This window comes from Anser brachyrhynchus (genome assembly GCF_964034855.1).
Source record: "Anser brachyrhynchus genome assembly, chromosome: 24".
In the NCBI taxonomy this organism is placed as follows: Eukaryota; Metazoa; Chordata; class Aves; order Anseriformes; family Anatidae; genus Anser; species Anser brachyrhynchus.
In genome coordinates this window covers 2,672,562-2,687,191 of record NC_137717.1, presented here as the reverse complement: position 1 = coordinate 2,687,191, position 14,630 = coordinate 2,672,562, and the positions used below count along the sequence as shown (strand labels likewise).

Genomic DNA, 14,630 nt, shown 5'->3' with positions numbered 1-14,630 from the left:
CACCAGGGACCCGGTGCCCAGCCCCATCTCCTGGGCTCAGACGAGGCCCCAGCTCCCGCGGGGCTGCAGGGATATCGGGACCCCGCTAAATATCAGGATCTCACCGTTAAATGTCGGGATCTCATTAACACAAGCCGATCCATTAGCTTTAATTACCACTCCTGTTGAGGAGAGGCGCCCTCGTTAGAGCTGCCTGATGCCGAGGCGGGCTCAGGAGGCAGGAGGGGAGGCCGGGGCTCTCCAGCTGCCCGTGGCCCCGCTCAGCACCGTGATGTCGGGCACAGCGATGCGGGGCCCTGTCCCCCAGCCCCACACTAATGGGGCCATGCTGATCCCACAACCAGCACATCCCCAGCAGGACGTCGCACCCGAAAGGTTGTTCTTCGCTTTTCAGAGGCCAGGACACGCTTCGCATCCACACCACACTTCCAAAAATACCAGGCGTGCTGCCCCGGCTTCCTTGTAATGACAGCTGAGGAGCGACATCTGTATCATCACAGAGGAGAAATAAATTCCTCCTTGCCCCCAGAGAAGGCTGATTATTTTACTGGCAAGCCACATTAAAAAATGCCTGGTGACACAAAGCGACATTAATGTCGGGAAATGGCAGCAAGGCGCCTCCGGAGAGCCCCGTGCTGTCACCCTGATTAAATGCCTGCCTCTCCCCCCGCATCCAGCGCCTGTCAGCATCCACGCCGGAGCTGCTCCACCCCGAGCCGGGGCTTTTCGAAGCAGAGAGATCCCAAAACCGGCCCCGCTGTCCTGCAGACCTGTCCCAAAGGGGACAGCGGCCAGGAGACGTCCCGCAGCGATGCAGAGGAAGGCAGCTTGCAGGGTGGGATGAAAACGTGCCAAACGATGTAGGTTTGACTTTGCATTTCTCATTTCCAACTTCCATGGGGAGGCCCGGAGCTCGCTCCGCGCTCCCAGGAGCTCCAGATGTGCCCACGACGTCCTTCGGTACCAAGAGCAAGAGCCCCAGCCGTGTCCCTCCCCAGCACCGCAGGGTCAGCATCACCCCGATACGAGCGTGTGCTTTGTGCTGCCATCACCTGCAAGTGCCTGCACCAGCCAGGAATTGTGGCAAACCAGCAGAAGCAAGAGGCAGGGATTAACATTTTAATCCAGGACTTTCCGTGCAAGTGCTGGCGTCGCCCCGAATCGCTCCCACCCCACGCCGTCCCTTCAGGTCCCCCGGCACGGCGGTCACCGCAGGCAGCAGCCGCCTCAAACGTGGGCTCCCCAGGAGCAAGTTAAAGTAGGATGCCAGCCATTAAGGGCTCGTTAATATTTATGAAATAATTAATAGATGCACCTACGTTCTTTAATAACTCCTTGAAAACCGTGCTACGAAGCGCAGTCTGCTCAGCGGAGGTAGCCGCGTTCCGCAGCCCGGCAGATCAGAGCACGGAGGGGCCGTTAATTATGCATTAAACACACACGTCTGCGTTACACAAAGTGAGGAAAAATAAAGGCTTTTAATTTAAGGAATAATGAGGCAAGTTCTGCTACCTGGAGGCTGGTTTTAAAGCGAACGCTGCTTCGGCAGCTCGGCTCCGAGCGAAACGTTCAGGCAGGGAGGGTGCAAGCCCCAAAGTGGTGTGGATTTCCCTCTTTTTGGGGGGATTTTGTGCCCACCAAGGGAGAGTGGGGATGGCACCAGGGCTCCCCGCTGCTGGCTGTGCACTCACACAGGCACACATGTGCATGTGCAGGGGCTTCCCAGGAGCTCTAGGGGGTGGCACCTGCCCGGGACCTCCAAAATCTGGCCCTGGGGCTGCGCAGCCCTGGAGCCCTTCCCGAAAGCGAGCGGCGCTCTACCCGAACAGCGAGCTGGGTTTTCAATTTTCTGAGAGATTATGTTTTCATCCTAAAAGATGTTGTCTCCTGCTTTTTGACCTGAATAAACTGAAAGATAATAGAAAGCAGATGAAATATATATCTGTGTTAATCCTCCGCAGAGAGAGCTTCGAGCGGCTCCCAGGTGCTGCAGCAGGATGGATCCGGCGCGCTCGGATGGCAACCTTTATCTGGGTCACTCCCACCCCCATTTAATAGGATTAAGTGCCCCGCGATGCCACATGTGCCCAGGCAGGGATGAGACCAAAGGTCTGGACAGACAGATGGACGTCATGCGGCCAGGACATGCAGGGGGGTCGCTGCTTTCCCCCGCCATGGTCCCAGATCCGAGCGGGGTCCGGCAGCAAGCAGCAGCCGCCGCCTCCTTCAGCGCCCGCGAGAGGAAGAAATGGGATTGAGAGGAGGCAAATGGAGTTCCCCGGAATGGATGTACATTTTCATTATACTTATACGCTGAGTAATTGGTGGTAATACAAGAGATATGGGCAGTATCATTACAGTCCAGGCTGTGCTGGAGATGTATTATCATCATCTGTCATTATCCGGGCTTCCTTGTGGCTGCTAAACTTGTAGAACATGATTTTAATAACCCTGGAAGGCAAGAATCATTTTTCTTTTGTCACTTAACAACTTGGCCTCATTCACTGATACCTTTAAATACGAAGGGGGGGATTAATTTCTAGAGGAGGAAATGCAGACCTGGGTGTTTTCTCCTCTCCTCATGCGCAGAGGTGCCCCGGCCAAGCCTGGCAGCTTTCAAGGAAACTGCAGGCGATGGGGGGGGGACTGCAGCGAGCTGGGGGGGCACAGAGCAGCGGGGTGAGGCCGTGCCAGACATGGGGACCCCCCCGAGCATCCTGCTGAGAAGCACAGAGCAAAGCGCCGGCACCAGCACTGCAGTTCTGGGTTGGAGAGGCTGCTGGAAAGCACAGCATCTCTTTTAGTGTTTTTTTTTAGCGATCCCTATTTAGGGATTTTTTTAGGGATCAGCCTGGTGGCAGGACCTCGATGGGTGCCCGGTGCATCCCCGTGCCTCGGGGTCCTGCTGGCCCCAGGGAGCTGCTCCCTGCCCGGCACAGCGCCCTGCAGCACCCAGCACGTGGCCGTGGTGGCAGCGGTGACAGCAGTGACAGCGGTGGCAGGAGGTGACTCGTGGCTGGCGCAGACGCTGGCCAGGTTAGCGAGCTCGAGGGGGTTTCATTCATCGCTTCCCTTAGCTGTGGAAAAAGCCAGCAGCAGGAGACGGACAAATCAAATTACAAGGCAGCTAATGAAAATAATGGGGAATAAAGTACTTCTGGAGGCTGCTTGGTTGGATTCCCATTTCCGTGTGTCACTGGATTTAAATCGGTGATGTTTATAGCCCTCCAGAAGCAGTCGTTTAATTGCCCTTTGTGATTAGCACGAGGCAATGGGCCGTGGGTTTCCTGCTCCCGCGGACCCGGGCGCTGGGCGGCTGCAGCAGGAGCTGGGGGCTCTGATCCAGTCCCGGTGCCGGATGCTGGGCACCAGCTTGGTCCCGGCCTGCTTCCCACCCCTACCCCGGCCACGCTGCTGGGGGCTGCACCAGCAGCAGCACGGTCAGACCCAACCAAAATTTCGTGTTCGTGCGGCGGGGTGTGGGATCTCCTGGGCAGATGCTGCCCCGTTTCCATGTCAGCCGCTTGCCTGGGCTAACGACCTCGTTCCGCGGCTATTGGCTGTGAGTAAATAATCTCCAGATATATTTTTCTCCCGATAAAAGCCGATTTTTTTTTCTTTCTATTATTGTCAGGGGTGTTTATTAGAGCAGAAAAATAATAGCGCTGTGCTCGCAGCCCGATTGCCGGGAAGCGCCGCGGGCGGCTGCTCCCAGATGTGCCGTGGGGCCCAGGGGGAGGTGGGGGACACGGGGGGCAGACGTCACCTGCCCCGCCGCGTCCCCAGGGAGGGTTTTCCAGCAATGGAGAAGGGAGGAGAGGCTCTGCACATCTGGTAGGGAAAAGGAGTGGGGATTTTCATGGGGATGGAAAGGGGGAATCTGGGCAGGGGGGGTGAGGATGAAGCAGGGAAGGGGCTCAGCCGCCGGGCAGGGGACGTCCCTCTGCCACCTGGGCATCAGACCCAGAAATTTGGGGACACACATTTTATATTCCCTCGCCCTGCATCCCAGAGGTACTCCAGGAGCCTGCCTGTCCCTGGGCATCACCCCCTGCTCCTGGCCCCCAATAAACACAGGGACCCCCCCCCGGCACCGTTTCCCCATGCTGGCGGTGTGCGCGTGGCTCCAGCTCCTCCACATCCTTTTGGCATCTCGCAGATTAAGGAAGAAGGATGGCAGGCGGCCCCGCCGCCCCGTCCTCCCCCTCCCCGTGCCCACCAGGGACTGCCCGCATCCCGGCAACATGGAAAATTAATAGTCCTGCCTCATTAATTACAGTAATGTGTCAGGAGCCTTGTTCAAGGTCAGCCTCCTGGACCCCGCGCAATCAATTCGCTCCCAATTTGCATTCGTGTGGCTGGTGAGGAACTGGGGAGCGGAGGCAGAAAGCGGCTGCGGTGCAGGCGACGGGGACCAGAGCCCCCCAGCACCGCGGTGCTGAGCCCCACGGGGGTCCGGGTGCCTCAGGACCCCCCCGTACGGCCACCGCTGCCGTCAGCAGCCGCGGGGTGACCTCAGGAGCTGCCAGCCCCAGCCCGGAGCAGAGCCGTCTCTGACTCACGCTACAATTTCCGTCGTTGGAAGGGGCTGGAGGTAATCTGAGCGTTTTGCAAGTAACGCGGCGTGTTAAGAAACGAAGTGTTCCGCGCAGAGATGTTCAAAGCGCCGGGGACAGGGACAGGGACAGGCAGTGCCCCTCTCCGAAAGGCCAGCGCAGATCCGGCCTGACGCAAATCACAACAGGAAGGTGTTTGCACCCCAAAGCCCGGAGTAAAGCCTGGGGAAGCCATCCCTTAACCAAATCAGGAGGGGTCGTTAGCACCACTAATTACACAAATTGCTCAGAAGTGGGGAAAACTGAGGCAGGGGCAGGGGAGCAGATGAGGCCCTGCCTGTGCCCGCAGCCCCCAGGCGAGGGTCCCCGACCCCCCAGGACCCTGCAGCGAGGCTCTGCTGGGCTGAGCACCGGGGTTTGTTTGAATTAATCACATCGGGAGGCAATTAAACAGCTCCGCTGATCCGTTAGAGGCTGCACCAGCTTTGCACTTAGCTCTCACATCTCACACGGCTGGCAATGTTTTATTTTTTCGGGGAATGCAAAGAAGAAAGGAGAAGTCTCTTTAGGGAGGCTGGTTCTTGCTGACAGCTGAGCCGACGCAAGCTGGTAGCATCCTTTACTTCACCTAATGGCAGTGATCCACCCGGCAGGGATTTAATCAGAGGGGCTGACGAAATGCCTGAGGGCCGGAGGCGGCCGACATCCCACCGGCATGGGATGTCAGCGGGGGGCTCGGCTCGGGGCTGCCCCTGTGCCCCTACCCCATGCGCAGCGGGGTCACTGCTGGCCCCACCGCCCCGTGCCGTGCTTGGAGCCCATCAGCAGTGCCCGGATCCGTCCCTTTCTGCCACCTCCAGCCCTGTGGGTGGTGCCCAGGGTGGCTCTGAGAGGTGCCACCAGCCCTCGGTCCCCATCCCATGCGCTGCGACCCAGGGAAAACCCCACAGTGCTGCTGCTGCTTCCCCTCCCCGCCTCCCCACCTGCTGCCTCGTGCCACGGGCTGGCAGCCCCCTGCCCAATGCCCACCCGCAGGGTGCCTGGTACTGGCCCCAGGCACCCTCGTGTCCCCAAAGTGGGCTCCCTGCTCTGTCCTGCACCCTTCCCGGTGTCAGCACCCACGTCTGCACCGCTGCAGGTGGATCCCAGAGCCCTGTGTGACCCCCCTGGCTCTCATCCGCTCCCTGCACGTCCTCCTGTCCCCCTCCTAAGGCCATGGGGACGTCACGGCACTGCTCGTCCTCCTGTCCCACCCACGGGACGGGGTCCGTGGGCTGGTGAGAGTGACTCAGAGCCGGAGGGGAACTGAGAGAGCTGCCGTGGGGACGCATCCACCCCTTCCACCCATCCCGCATCGAACCCTCTCCCTGCGGAACAGGGGAGAAAGGAGCCCAGGGGCAGGCACCCGGGGGTGCTCAGCCCCACGGACACCCGTGGGGACACCCAGCCGTGGTTCCGTGCCCGGCAGCGGGCAGGGCAGAGCTTGTTTTTGCCCGGTTTTGTGTTTACAGCTTTCGCCATCCCTCGCCGGTTCCCACGGAGATGCCCACGTCGCCATAGCTACCGGCACCGATATTCCTGCTCTCGGCAGTAAACAGCCTGCAAAGAAGATTTCCGTGGTCGAATACTGGGGGTTGCTACACCCGAGGGGAATGTTGCAAGGGCCCCCCTCCTGCCCCGCTGCGGGAAACGGCCCCCATGGGGCAGCGCCGGGCACCGGCTGGGGACGGGGACGGAGCCCCCGAGTGTCCACCCCCAGGGGGATGCCCACGTCTGGGTGCCCACCAAGGAGCTCGGTTGGGTTTTTCCCCACTTGTGTGCACTTTTTGGTTGAAATCTTGCCTGAGGGGCTGGAGACTGGGTGCTGGGGCCTGGGGCGGGGAGATTCAGGGAACAGACCCATGCTCAGGTTTGGGGTCTGCAAGGTGCGACGGCCGCAGCCTGGCCAGCTCCATCCTGCGAGAGGTCCGGCTCCACGGGAGATGCTGGGGCTGCGCCTCCCACCCCTGGCCCCCCGCATTTTGGGGAACATCGGCGTGGGGGTCACGCTCCCACGGCCCCAGTCTCAGCATCCCCGGCCCCGCGGTCGGGCTGTTTGCAGCAGGGGTTGCGTGAGCGCTGAGTGAGGCGGCGCTGACGGCAAGACGCGTGCTACAAATCCCGTAGTAAACACCCGTTTGCACAACAGCCGCCGCCGTTGCGAAGGCTGCAGTGCGTGGCGGGTTGGGCAATCCCCTGTTTACCCCGCGGGACGCGGGTTTCCCCGGGGAGCCGATGGCTCCCTGCCTCAGGCAGCAGTGCCCGCAGAGCCACCCGGCAGCCGGGCAGCACCCAGGGCGAGGTGCTGCTGGAAAACCCCGCTCCAGCACCCCAAAACCGTGTCCCCATCCATTCCCCCACGCCGCGTCCCTCTCCGCAGCCCCAGCCGGGAGATGGTGGTGCTGGAGCGGGGAGGGCGGGGAGGCCGGGTGCTGCTCCCCGGCGCTGGATGCGTGCGTGCCGCCGGGCTCTTTCCTTCCTGCAGCGAGCGAGGCAGTCCAGCCTTCAGGGAAGTGTTTTGCAATCACCTTCTTCAGAGAGTCGCAGCAATTAACGGCGCTGGTTTTGAGGAACTAACGGTGAAAGCAGCATGTTGGCAAACGGGCTGAGCGCGGGGAGCCGCGGGGAGCCGGAGGCCGGCGCTGGGAGCGGGCGGTGACGGCGGCCGGACGGAGAGGTAGGGATGGGGCTGGGTGCTGGGGGTCCCCTCGGCCACGGGTGGATCTGCTGTCCCCTGCCGTCCCCAGCCACGTGTGCCAGGGGGCCGCAGTGCCCCGGGCTGGCAGCTTTCCTACCGCCCGCGCAGGGTATCAGAGCAGGGGGAGAGGTGCTGAGAGCACTCGGAGCTGGGTGCTGGGACGGGGCAGGTGCCCAGCACCAGGGGGATGAGGCTGGGACAGGGCACGGGGAGAGCTGGCACCGGGACCCCTCCACAGCCACAGGATGCAGTGCAAGAAGTGCAGGGAGAGGGTTCAGGCAGGACCCCGAGGCCCTGCAGGCTTGGCCAGCCCTGCTGCATCGCCTTCATTCATTCTTTTCCCTGTTTCAGCTTATCTCTGCTGCCTGAAGCCCCAGCTCTAACCCCTGCTCAAACCACAAATCTCTCCCCAGCAGGGGCTGAAGATACCCGATACAAGATCAGCCCGTGGTGCAGCGAAGCACAGGGCGTTTGTGCCCCGGAGTGCCGGCGCCGAGACCTGGTGAGCGTGGTCTGTCGGTGGGGAGATCCAAAGTGACTCCTGCAGCAGCACGGGCTGAGCCCAGGGACGGACGTGTCAGTGCTGCAGGGGGGCAGCTGCGGGTGATGCCAAAGGGACGTCACCCTCCAGGAACAATCCCCGGCCGTCACGGGCTCCTCTATCCCTCCTCACCCTGAGCCCCTTCCCAACTCGCTGCGTCTCCGTTCCAGGTGATGCCAAACCCACGGAGCAGACCATGGCCAGGCGCGGTGCGGGGACGCCCTTGCTGCTGCGGCTCTCCCTGCTCCTGCTCCTCCGCCTGGGCGGTGAGTGGGGACCCAGCCCCGTGCCCCCCGAGTCCCCAAGGTGCCCGGTGCCCATCCCACCAGCCGGGGGGGTGCCGGGGACAGGAGCACCGGCAGGATGGGGCCCAGCACGGCTGCGAAAGGCTTGCCCAACGCCCGGCTCTTCCCCTCCGGCGGCTGCGGGGCCCCTCTCAGGAAAGGAGCCCTGCTCCTGCCCTGCCTTGGTGCCGGGGGGCTGAGACGGCTTTGTCACGGCCGTGCCCAGGCTGTGACATGCTCTCCCCGCCTGCAGGGACCCTCGGCTGTGCCTCGGTGGACGTGGGCTCGCCCGTCGTGCTGCTGGGGTCGGCCGTCACGGCGTCCTGCAGCGTGCGCAGCAGGCTGTGCCGCGGGCTGGAGGGCGGGCGGGTCCGGATCTCCTGGATGCTGGACAACGAGACGGTGGCCGGGAGCCAGTGCTGCGGCGCGGGGGACACCGAGGTGTCCAACCTGACCCTGCCCCAGTTCAACCGCACGCAGGCCAAGCTGTGGTGCTGGGTGGAGTGGAACGGGACCAAGCAGCGGGTCGGCCTGGCCGAGATCCGGGCGGGCTGTAAGTCCACCATGCACGTGTCTCCCCCCGAGGTGCTGCCGTCGCCGCGCGCTCCCAGCCAGGCAGCGACGCTCGGGGTGGCCGCGGCTTCTCCACGCCCGAGACGGGGCATTTTGCCCAGCTCCTCTCCTGGCTGCTCTCTCCTAGACCCCCCTGCCAAGCCCTCCAACCTCAGCTGCCTGCTGAACCTCAGCGACTACGGGCTGACGTGCCGCTGGGAGCCGGGAGCCGACAGCCACCTCCCCACCAGCGTTGCGCTCAAGTGCTCCACGTAAGCCCTGCCGGGGGACACCATCCCCATCCCTTCCCTTCGGCTGCATATCCCAGCCCTCTCCCCACCAACCCTGCCCGTCCTCTGCCCCCTGAGCCCACCCCTCTCCCCCCGCAGGAGCAGAGCCCCGGCGGTGACGGGCTGCACCCCGCAAGGTGGCCGCAGCCACTGCACGGTGCCGCGGCGGCTGCTGCAGCTGTACCGGCAGATGGAGATCTGGGTGGCCGCCTCCAACGCGCTGGGCACGGCCGAGTCCGAGCGCCTCCGCATCGACCCCATGGACGTCGGTGAGTGACGGCCGCCGCCGCCCTCCCCGCGCACAAACGAGGGCCTGGGGAGACTAATTATCGGTGAGAGAGGGATATTAGAGCGCCGTTAGAGCGTGTCAGGCTCCCGGGTCGTATTTTACAGGCAGGTTGCCGTGATAAATGGCTTGCCGGGATGAATAGGTGCCAGCGCCGCGTTACAGAGCTGTGCGGCGTGTGCCGGAGGGTTATGAGCCGTCGGTTGACCCGCTGCACTCTACAACTCTCTCCACCAATTGATTACCCATTTATTCAGGAGGTCCATTAATAATGTATCCGGCTCCCATCAACTATTTATAACAGGAACCTTCCCAGACATCGCGAGGCGTCCTGCTGGGGGCGGGCTGTCAGCCAACCAGCCCAGCCGCCCCGCTCGGAGCGGGTCCTCGCCCCCATACGGACACGGACCTGCCGCCTTCCTGGGCTGCGCACCAATCCTGCACCCCTCGGGGTGCTTCTCTCCCCTGTAGGAGTTAGCACAGCCCGTGGTGTACGCCGGTGCTGGCCCCGTGCTCCTGGGCATCGTCCCCGTGTCCCAGAGTGGGGTGGGCAGAGCCGGTGGAGACGGGGGGCAGCCCCATGGCGGGGCCAGTTGCAAAACTTTTGGTTCCTGAAGAAGAAGATGAATTTCCCCAGGCTCTCCCCGTGTGCTGCAGGTTGCTTGCACCTCATTGCACTCCTGCCCTTTCTCACAAAGTCCTGTCCAAAACATTTTGGGGGGGATCCTTCCCTGTCCCTCACCCTGAGCTCAGCACAAGCCACACGCTGGGGTTTGAGGCGTTGATAACAACAGCCCCGTGCCAGGATGCGGCCCCGGCACAGCCCCACGGACACCCCCAGCTCCCCCGTCTCTCCCTGCAGCCCAGCTGGACCCCCCGGCCCTGCGGAGCATCCAGTCCGTGCCCCCCCAGACCGACTGCGTTGCCCTGGCCTGGGCGGTGGCGCCGAGCAGCGCGCACATGGAGCTGCGGTGCGAGCTGCGCTACCGGCCCCCCGAGGACCCCGCCTGGGCGCTGGTGAGTGCTGCTGGGGGCAGCGGGGCCCTGGGGACTGCAGGAACCAGGATCCAACCCCCCCCTGCTCCGAGCTCAGCCAGGGTTTGTGCCCTGCTTTCTGCACCCTTGGGCACATCCAGGGGCAGGTTGCAGCCCCCGGGTCCCTCCCAGGAGGGATGCAGCAGCAGCATTTTGCCTGCGGTGCCATCGTAGTGGCTCCCTGCCTTCAAAACCCCAGGGCAGTGCGATGGGGCCGGACCCGAGCCTGGTCCTGAGCCCAGCCAGAGCAGCTCCCTCTTTTCCCCTCCTTGGAGGGGGAAGATGATGACAGGACGCGTGCAGTGACCGGGGAAGGGGACAGCAGGGTGCCCCTCACGTGCCCACACCAGCACCCAGCTCCCAGGGCCGAACCCCCACAGCCGGATGGGGTTTGGAGGCAGGAACCAGCGCTGACCCCGCTCCGGCTGCCCCCAGGTCACCGGCATCGTCGGCCAGGCCGGCACGGCGCAGTGCTGCGGGCTCCTCTTCGGGACGTGTTACCTCTTCCAGATGCGCTGCCGGCGGCACTCGGCACACGGCCACTGGAGCGAGTGGAGCGCGGCCAGGAACCACACCACCCATGAGAAAGGTGGGTGCAGAGACGTCCGGGGGGGGGCCCTGCACACCCCCTGGGCGGCGTGGCTGCAAGGACACTGCCACACTCACCCCTGTCCTGCTGCAGCCCCCGCGGGGAAGCTGGATGCTTGGTGGAGCACGCGGCCGGACGCGGCGGGCAGGAGGATGGAGGTGCAGCTGCGGTGGAAGGTGAGCGCACGTGGGGAGAGGTGGGGAGAACAGGGCATCTCCTTCGGGACAGAGCCCCCCCTGTAAGCCCCGTCTGCACCCAGGCCCCGCGGCAACGGGAGGCAAACGGGCGTTTGCTGGGGTACCGCGTGGCTCTGGGGCCCAGGAGGAGAGGCAGGGAGCCCCCGACTGTCTGCAACACCTCTGACACCCACTGCGACTTCACCGCCCCGGCGGGGACCAGGAGGCTCTACCTCTCAGCCTACAACGCCGCCGGCGAGTCGGCAGCGACCGAGGTCGTGCTCCTGGAGAGGAAAGGTGAGGGTCTGAAAGAGCAGCTCTCGTGGGCTGAAAGCTTCCCCCTCGCAGGGGTTTGGGTGGCATTTTTAACGTGGCTGCAGCCCCGAGGGAGGGTGAGCACCCACGGGGCTCCCAGAGAGGCTCCCCACGAGGCTCAAAGCCTGCGTGGGCACCCAGGCAGCGTGCAGGGGCACGGGGGGCTCTCGGCTGCAGGGAGCAGGGCCGGGCTGCTCCCCTCTGCCCTCAGCCCCGCTGGCTGTCCCCACGCAGGTCAGCCCCTGGCTGGGCTCCGGGCCGTACCCGGAGGCGAGCGCAGCCTCTGGGTGCGCTGGGAGGCACCCACGGCCCCGGTGGCCGCCTACGTGCTGGAGTGGCAGCGGGTGGCCTCGGAGCCCGGCCGCTGCAGCGCCTGCTGGCAGATGGAGCACAACGGGGCCGCCACCGCCGCCCTCATCCAGGGTAAGTGGGGGAATCCGGGGGGGTCCGGGGGGATCCCGGCCCTCCTGGCTGGCTGCGCAGGGTTTTGTGTCCCAGGGTCTGTCCTGTGCCTGTGGCTGGGGCTCCCAGCATCAACCCCTGCCCCGAGCCCACGCCACATGCTCCCTCCCTGCTCTGCATCGGCTCCCCTGGGGCTGGCACAACCGGGGGGCTCAGCAGCCAGGACCCCCAACCCGCAGCCCCCCTCTGCTCTCCGTTGCAGACGGCATCGAGCCCTTCCAGCAGTACAACATCTCGGTGTGCCCCCTCTACAAGGACACCGTCGGGACGCCTGCCCACACAGCAGCCTACTCCAGGCAGAAGGGTGCGTGTGCTCCCAGCACCTCCCCTCGGGGCCCACCTTGGTCCCCGTGTGCCCCTAATTTAGGGGCTGTGCAGAAGATCTCAGCCCACCGGGCTGGGATTCGGCTTGCTGTGGCTGCACCGAGCCCCCCAGGGCACAGAGGCAGCAGCTCAGCACCATGCTCAGTCGCTTGTCCTGCTCCGTTCCAGCACCATCCCACGCCCCGAAGCTGCACCTGAAGAGCATCAGCAAGTCCCACGCGGAGCTCTGCTGGGACTCGGTGGCCGTTGAGCTGCAGAACGGCTTCATCACCAACTACACCATCTTCTGGGCCAACAGCACCGCCGAGGTGGCCAGTGAGTCCCGTCCCCGTGCCCTGCCCCACCTCAGCTGTGCTGTGCAGGGTGTCAGCAGCCCCAGGCCCTGCTCAGATGGATATGGACCCAAGGGGCTTTAATCAACCTGCTTTAGTGGGAGCTGTCCCTGCCCGCGGCACTGGGGTTGGAACTGGGTGGGCTTTAAGGTCGCTTCCAACCCAAACCCTCCCATGATTTTATTGTTCTGCCCTTCCCCTCTCCCTGCTGGAGCCCAGCCCCGCCGGGCAGCCCTCGGTCGGGCTGTGCAGGGCGCAGGGCACGGCCAAGCCGCGGAGCTGCCCCAGCCCTTCCAACAGCCCCCGTGCCTCTGCAGGTGCCGTTGTGAATTCCTCTTTCAATTCCTTCATCATCCGGGACCTGAAGCCATCAACCCTCTACAAAGTGCACATCATGGCATCCACGGTCGGCGGCAGCACCAACGGCACCAGCCTCACCCTGGTGACCATGGTGCTAGGTGAGGCACGGCCGCGTGGGGCTTTGGGGATGCTGGAGGGGTGTGAGGGGACCCAGCGGAGCCAGGTCCTGCCCCAAACTTGCCCCATCACTGTCCCCCCCAGTCTGCAAGGGGCACTTCTTGCCGTGACCCCGTCCCCTGCCTGCTTTCCAGATGACATCGAAATCCAGATCCTCTTCCTGACCCTGGGGCTGATCTTTGTCCTGCTCATAGTCCTGCTGATCTGCTTCCAGAAGAACGGGAGGTGAGCGCCGAGAGCCCCGCTGCGGGGTCGGGACCGGGGTCTGCACGGGGCTGGAGCTGCCCTCAGCCCTGGCTGTCAGAGGGGCTGAAGGCAGGGAGGGGACGGCTCCATCCTGACGCCGGGCTCCAGCCCCACAGCAGCCAGCTCCTGGGCGCTGTGCTGACCCCCTCGTTCTGTCACCCCCAGGGTGAAGCAGCAGTTCTGGCCCAGCGTCCCCGACCCGGCCAACAGCAGCCTGGGCAAATGGGTGCCGGCGGAGCTGCAGCAGGTGAGACCTCTGGTGCCTCCCCTGCGCAATGCTGGGGGGGGACACAAGAGGGGACACTGCAAACACGGCCGTGCCATCAACACGCTGTTCCTCCAGGAGCCACCGCAAGTCCCCGGTGCGAGGGAGCCCGGCCTGGCGACCATTTCTACCGTCACGGTGCTGGAAAGAGCGGCAGGGAAGCAGGCGCCCGTTTGGGGCAAGGATCCCCCCGCAGAGACCGCCGTTGCCTTCCCCGGGGTGCCCCAGCCCTACGTGCAGCAGGACGGCCCCGGCAGGGCCGCAGGGACGGGCACTTGCTCCTACGGGAGCGGCGAGACCGTGCAGTACGCGCAGGTGGCGGGGGATGGCTACAAGGGCCAGCAGCACGTCCCGTGTCGCCTCTACCTCCGCTCCAGCTCCACGCAGCCCCTGCTTTTCGACCGCAGCCCCAGCCCCAAGCCCTACGAGAACCTGTGGTTCCACGGGGCCACCCCCAGCCACGGCTGCCAGGGGGCCGGGGGCTTCCTGGAGGAGCCGCTCATCGACTTCCCCCTGCTGCAGGGCCTGCAGATCAGCGGGGCCGAGGAGCTCCACGACTTCCAGCGGTGTTAACGGCGTGATCCCATTAAGGGACTGAATGCCCCAGACCAAACCCTGCTCCGTGATCCCCCCCCTGTGCCCCCCAAGCTGGGCACGGAGCCCCCCTCCTGCTGCCCCCCGAGGGCCTGCAGCCCCCAGGGGTGTTCTGTGGGGATCCTGGGCTTGTCCCTTTTGCTTTCCCATCCTTTTTGCTCTCCCATGCCCTTTGCCCTCCTGTCCCCTTTGCTCTCCCCTCCTGTCCCCCTGCCCCCCAAGCCGGGCATGGAGCCCCTCTCCTGCTGCCCCCCAAGGGCCTGCAGCCCCAGTGGGTGCTGCGTGAGGACCGTGGGCCTGTTCCTTTTGCTTTCCCACCCCCTTCACTCCTCTGTCCCCTTTGTTTTCCCGTCCCCTTTGCTCTCCCGTCCCCCTGCCCCTGTCCCCCTCACGACCCCCACAGCCTGGCTGTGAGGCACGGGCATGCCCCTCACTGCAGAGCAGCCCTGGCCGGGGGCTCCCGCTGCTGCGTGCTCGCCTCCCCCCATACCAACTCCCCCAATAAACAGGGATCAGCCCGGGGCCGGCGCCCTCCCTCCTTGTGGCCCTAAAGGGAATTTTGGGGGGGA

At 64.3% G+C, this 14,630-nt stretch overlaps 2 protein-coding genes across 9 annotated transcripts in view; both read left to right on the top strand.

The window, feature by feature from the left end:
* The window catches only part of LOC308182563 (uncharacterized protein), a 66,938-nt gene extending 64,096 nt beyond the window's left edge, over positions 1-2,842 (top strand). For 2 of the 4 annotated variants that reach the window (XR_013941863.1, XM_080567431.1), the window contains one exon: positions 395-1,955. Coding sequence is in view for 1 of the 4 variants with exons in the window: in XM_080567431.1 (XP_080423557.1) it covers positions 395-564 (170 nt within the window). In the remaining 3 variants the exon portion in view is untranslated. The other 2 variants (XR_013941862.1, XR_013941864.1) reach the window with 2 other exon arrangements.
* CSF3R (colony stimulating factor 3 receptor) lies at positions 2,840-14,597 on the top strand. Of its 5 annotated transcripts, XM_080567377.1 has the most exons (18): positions 2,840-3,562; positions 7,133-7,272; positions 7,707-7,795; positions 8,005-8,100; positions 8,372-8,671; positions 8,819-8,942; positions 9,060-9,229; positions 10,088-10,263; positions 10,717-10,870; positions 10,964-11,046; positions 11,130-11,343; positions 11,596-11,784; positions 12,026-12,127; positions 12,316-12,462; positions 12,797-12,937; positions 13,091-13,181; positions 13,368-13,449; positions 13,546-14,597. In XM_080567377.1, exons 4-18 carry the CDS (start codon positions 8,031-8,033, stop codon positions 14,038-14,040), a joined length of 2,538 nt encoding a protein of 845 aa, XP_080423503.1. In that variant the 5' UTR covers positions 2,840-3,562; positions 7,133-7,272; positions 7,707-7,795; positions 8,005-8,030; the 3' UTR covers positions 14,041-14,597. The 5 variants fall into 5 exon arrangements, with proteins under 5 accessions (XP_080423503.1, XP_080423505.1, XP_080423501.1 ...); XM_080567379.1 differs by lacking the exon at positions 2,840-3,562 and having other exon boundaries at positions 7,710-7,795; positions 10,109-10,263; XM_080567375.1 differs by lacking the exon at positions 2,840-3,562 and having other exon boundaries at positions 7,710-7,795.
* Positions 14,598-14,630: the final 33 nt, after the last annotated feature.